The 5,539-nt window shown below is 47.6% G+C and overlaps 1 protein-coding gene across 1 annotated transcript; it reads left to right on the top strand.

Moving 5' to 3' along the window:
- The first annotated feature begins 1,475 nt into the window (after positions 1 to 1,475).
- On the top strand, positions 1,476 to 1,971 carry LOC140223430 (uncharacterized). Its single transcript, XM_072295270.1, has 2 exons — positions 1,476 to 1,598; positions 1,780 to 1,971. The coding sequence occupies exons 1-2, from the start codon at positions 1,476 to 1,478 to the stop codon at positions 1,969 to 1,971; spliced, it is 315 nt and encodes a 104-aa protein (XP_072151371.1).
- Positions 1,972 to 5,539: the final 3,568 nt, after the last annotated feature.

The following is a 5,539-nucleotide window of genomic DNA, read 5'->3' on the forward strand; positions in this document are numbered from 1 at the left end:
TCGCCATGTGTCTGAAATCAGAAGCTTTCTTGGTTTGGCAGGGTACTACAGGAGGTTTATTGAGAACTTCTCCAAGATAGCTAAGTCAATGACCAAACTGCTGAAGAACAACGTGAAGTTTGAGTGATCTGAAGCTTGCGAGAAGAGTTTTCAGGAGCATAAGTCGAAGCTTACTACTACCCCGGTGTTGACTTTGCCCGATATCAAGAAGGACTTTGTGGTGTACTGTGATGCTTCCAAGTAAGATTTGGGTTGTGTGCTGATGCAGGAAGGGAAGGTAGTGGCCTATGCGCCAAGGCAGCTGAAGAAGCATGAGGTGAACTAGCCAACACATGACTTGGAGTTGGCAGCTGTTGTACATGCTCTCAAGATTTGGAGGCACTACTTGATCAGCAACAAGTGTGATATCTACACCGATCACAAGAGCTTGAAGTACTTCTTCACTCAGTTCGAGCTGAACAAGAGATAGAGGAGATGGTTGGAGCTCATCAAGGACTACGAGTTGGAGATCCACTACCACCCCGGAAAAGCCAACGTCGTGGTTGACGCTCTGAGCAGGAAATCCTACTACAACAACCTTATGGTGAAAGAGGAGCAACCTGATCTGTGTGAGGAAATGGAGAAGCTTAAGCTGGAGATAGTTGAGTAGGTACTTCTTTGTGAGTTGCAAGTGACATATGACTTGGAAGATTTGATCAGAAAGGCACAGGAATAGTGTTCGGAGATTGGGTCGCTCCGGGAGCAAATGAAGAAGGGCAAGGCAACTAATCACAGGATGGATGACAAAGGCACTGTTTGGCTGAAGGATAGAATCTGTGTGCCTAAGGATCAAGCAATTAGTGAGTCTATTCTGAAAGAAGCCCACGACTTGAGGTACTCTATTCACCCAGGATGCACCAAGATGTACCAAGATATGAAAGAGAGGTTCTGGTGGAGAGATATGGAGGTGGACACAACGAACCACGTCGCCTGTTGTGACACTTGCAAGTGAGTGAAGGCAGAGCACCAGAGACCGGCACGACTACTTAAACTGCTTGAGGTACCAATTTGGAAGTGGGAGAACATCTCCATGGACTTCATTGTGGGATTGCCGAGGACTCAGAAAGGAAATGACTCGATTTGGGCGATTGTGGACAAGCTTACCAAGGTAGCTCACTTCATACTGGTGAAGACATGGCGCACCTAAGAGCTATTTGTGGACAACATTTTGAGGCTACATGGCGCACCTAAGAGCATAGTGTCCGACAGAGGTCCGTAGTTTGTCACGAAGTTCTGGAGAAGCTTTCACAAGGTTGTGGGACTACTTTGGAGTACAGAATAGCGTTCCACCCGCAGACAGATGGGTAGACCGAGAGAGTGAACCAAATTCTGGAGGACATGCTGAGGGCTTGTGTCCTTACTTATGGAGCCGATTGGGAGAGAAGTTTATCTTTCACTAAGTTTTCTTATAACAATGGTTACCAGGCCAGTCTCCGATGTCACCGTTAGAAGCTCTCTACAGGAGGAAGTGCAGGACACCTCTGATGTGGTTCGAGGTTGGAGAGAGGACACTCTTTGGGCCAGCAACTATCAAGGAGGTTGAAGAGAATGTGAGCAAGGTCTGAAAGAAGCTCAAGATTGCCTAGAGTCGCCAGAAGAGTTAAGGAGATAAGAGAAGGGGGAGGGGACTTGTCTTTTGAAGTTGGTGACCACGTCTACCTTAAAGTCTCACCGCTCCGAGGAACCAAGAGGTTTCTGATTAAGGGAAGGCTTTCGCAAAGGTTTGTGGGACCCTACCAGGTGATCAAGAGGATTGGAGATCTCGCCTACAAGGTTGCCTTACCGGGGAGCATGGCCGGAGTGCACCCGGTATTCCACGTCTCACAGCTGAGAAAGTGTTTGATAGTTCCCAAGGAGGAGGTTCACACTGAGGCACTTGACCTGCAGGACACCTTGGAGTATGCTGAGTACCCCGTCAAGATCTTGGACTAGAAGGCTATGAGGAGGACTTCCGTGCCATATTGCAAAGTGCTTTGGAGCGACCACACCGAAAGGGAGGCCACTTGGGAGAAAGAGGCAGATTTGAAGGAGTTTCCACACTTGTTCGAGGAGGTCGAAGCTTAAATCTCAAGGACGAGATTCTCTTAGAGGGGGGAGACTGTAATATTCCAAAAATTTGTAATATTTGAATGTTTGTAAAATTTTGAAAAATTTAAAACCTTATGTTTGAATGTTGTGGTAATTTAAAAAGTTGTGAGCTTCTCTTCCCTAAATTCCTTTTTCAAATATGTGTGGCCTGATTTGGAGTTATTGGGATTTGATTTGGAGTTTACACTTGTGTGCCGTTTGAATCTCTACAAACCAAAATTCAAATTGATTCAAACCTAAATCCAAAACAAACCTAAACACAAATCTAACATAACCTACCTCTCTTACCTAGCCAGCCCACCTGCTCGCCTGGCCTACCCGACCCAGCTCCCCGCGCACCTCACGCCAGACCAGCCCGCCAGCAGCCCCACGTTCATGGCCCAGCTCCGCGCCAACGCACCCATTCGCAGGCCGCTTCCTTCCGCTCAGCCTGCAGCCGCTTGCGCCATCCCAACTACTGCACTGGCCCGGTCCACTCCAGGCGGTACTGTGCTTCTTCCCCAAAGGGAAGGCACGCGCGCCACACGTGCTGGGGTCACGGGCACACCCATGCTGCGCTAGAGCGCACTCCCGCCCGTGGCCGCACCTACGTGCCCCTTCCGGAGTGTTCCGCCGGCATGCAAAGACGCACCTAACCTTGCCCCGCGCCACCAACCTCCGGTATGGCACCGCGGGATGAGCTCCACGCTGCCCCGAGCATGGACCCCTAGGATCGATGGCCACCCGGAGTTATTCCCCTCCACCGCCATCCTCAAGCTATAGAATGGAGCCTTGGGTCGCCCTCTCCACATCCTCTTCAGGCCCTTTGGGTGCCGCCGGTTTCTAGGAGGAAGGAGAGGAGGGCCATGGGGGAGAGGGAGGAAGAGGAAGCTAGGGGAAGAAGGAAGAAGGGGAGAGGGAAGAAGAGAAGGAAATGGGGAGAAGGAAGAGGAGGAGCTGCCCGTGGGAGAAGAAGGAGCCACCCGAGGGGCTCGCCGCCGGAGCGCCGCCCAAGCTTGTCGTCCGCCACCGGAGCTCGCCCTCACCGTCGTCTTCATCGAGCCATCCCTGTGAGCCACCCCGTCGCCCCTTTTCTTTCTTGTAGTAGCTAGCCTAGGCCATAGCATGGTTAGGACGTTGGTCCACCGCCGTACCAGCTATCTCACGCTGCGCGTGCCTACGCCGCCACCGCGCGCTCGCCTGGCCGCTCGGGCACTGTCGCGCCTTGCCCATGCGTTGCGCCTACCTGCCTCGCCTATGCGTCACTACTCGGGTGGCGGCTGGTCTTCACGGTGGCGGCGGCGTTCCGGCGATGGCGCGGTGTAGGTGGCTCAGCGCGCAGGGACGACGGCGAGCGGACGAGCGTGTGTGGCCAGGGTGGCTGTAGGCACGCGCGGTGCTAGGTGGCTACGGCTCACAGGCGGGAGCGATGCACTGCAGGGCACGGACGAATCGAGGTGGCGGTGTTGGGTGGCGGTAGCAGGAGGCCTCGGGTAGCACGGGCGCTCGCCTTTATAGGGCGCGGAGCCCTAGGGCACGCACACTGAGGGAGGGGCTAGCGGTGGCCATGGCGGGCCCACGGTCGGGTGCCGCCGATGGGCCTAGTGGCCAGATGGGCCTTAGCGGTCGGTTGCTGGGCCAGACCAGGTCGGGGTCACGGGCCTGGCCCTAGGGAAAGAATTGTATTTCCTGTGAAAGAAAAATCTAGAAATTCCAAATAATTCATTTAATTCATGAAAAATACTCAAAAATCCCAAAAAATCTAGGAAGAATCCTGGAGATAGATTGGGATACGAGGAGTCCAAATAAAATACTTGGAGCTCATAAAAAGGACTCTAGAGCCTTCCAAAAAATGAATTTAGGTCTTAGAAAATGAAAATAAATTCTCGGAAATTTTGGAAAATTCTCGGAAGAACCTAATCATTATGTAGACGCGTTTTTAAAACATTTGCACTCATGATACACCAAAATGCATCAGCATGAATGCAACACACAGAACGACCTTATTTAATTGAAAAAATAAATAATTGTTTTTCCTATACTAAATTTCCTGTAAGGAAAAATACATGTTGGAAAAAAATTTAAAATTATGAGAAAATTAATTTTTATTTATTCCTTTTTAATCACATCCTGAAATTCAAAAATTTTAGGGTGTGACATGCAGTGTATCTAAAACTGATATATCAATCGTGCTCACGGTTAATAGCAGCCTAGATCGTCACATGATTAATGAACTTGAAGATGGACTTAAATCATGGTTATAATTATGCTTATGCCATATGCTTATGACCTATATTTATGTTAATGTAGGTTGGTATATACATATACCTTAGTAATCAGGTGCTAATAAAACTTTATCAACTAAAATTGGTCATCGCTTTAAATCAGTCAGCCTTTCCTTGTTTAAGCCTTGCATTCATATTTCCCCATACTTGCTGAGTACGCCATGTGCTCATGCTTACTATAACTAACATTGCTCAAAAAGAGAAGCCGTTATGGAATTTGCTGAAGATGATGCTGAGTCCTAGAAGGATGCAACCCCCGATCGATTGCCTGTGAAGTTTGGAACCTCCATTTCCAGGATTAAGCTGTATATCTCTGATAAACTATTTTTCTTTATGTGATATTGTACTGATTATTCACTAATGATGTCATTATATGTATGAAACTGGATCCTGGCATATATATAGGTAGCATTCAGTTTTGTTTTAAAACTGAGTGTGACAGTAACTACACACGAACTAGTAACTACATATATCTAAAAAGGAGTTGAAATTGATCATAAGAAAATTGAGCTTATAAGAAAATTACAAGCTCTTACTTGCAAAAAAGAGTTGCAGAAGTTCACCGCCTGTTCTTCAGGCTCCGAAGTATGATATTCCTTTTAAATTATATATAGCTGCCGAAGAGGGTGTTATTGGGGTTGTTTTGACTCAAGAAATCGAAGGGAAGGAGCATGTTGTTGCTTATGTGAGTAGAAGACTATTAGATGCCGAGATGAGGTACACTTATTGAAAAATTGTGTTTATCATTATATCATGCTTGCACCAAGTTGAGGTATTATTTATTATCAATACTTGCATAGTGGCTTGTCAAACCGACATAATTAAATACATGTTGCAAAAACCTATTTTGAGTGGTAGAATCGGCAAATGGGCTTATGCTCTCATCGAGTATGATCTGGTTTGTGAACCGTTGAAATTGATGAAAGGACAAATTGTAGCCGATTTTATCGTTGAGCATAGGATTAATGAGCAACTTGATTTGGATGTCGGTTATGTTACTTTTACCCCTTAGAAGTTGCACTTTGATGGATCGGTTTGCAAAAGTGGCTGCGGTGTGGGCGTGGTGCTTATTTCACCCAACGGGGCTGTTTTTGAGTTTCTTAGCCGGTTGGATCATAAGTGCACCAATAATCAAACTAAGTACGAAG

The sequence above is a fragment of the Setaria viridis genome, chromosome 7 (genome assembly GCF_005286985.2).
Source record: "Setaria viridis chromosome 7, Setaria_viridis_v4.0, whole genome shotgun sequence".
In the NCBI taxonomy this organism is placed as follows: domain Eukaryota; kingdom Viridiplantae; phylum Streptophyta; class Magnoliopsida; order Poales; family Poaceae; genus Setaria; species Setaria viridis.

Bases quoted from the DNA above. Each gene is read 5' to 3' on its own strand.
- LOC140223430 (XM_072295270.1), top strand. From the start codon at position 1,476: ATGTCACCGTTAGAAGCTCTCTACAGGAGGAAGTGCAGGACACCTCTG. The intron at 1,599-1,779 runs GTCTGAAAGAAG...GGACCCTACCAG, and splicing joins TTGAAGAGAATGTGAGCAAG to GTGATCAAGAGGATTGGAGA.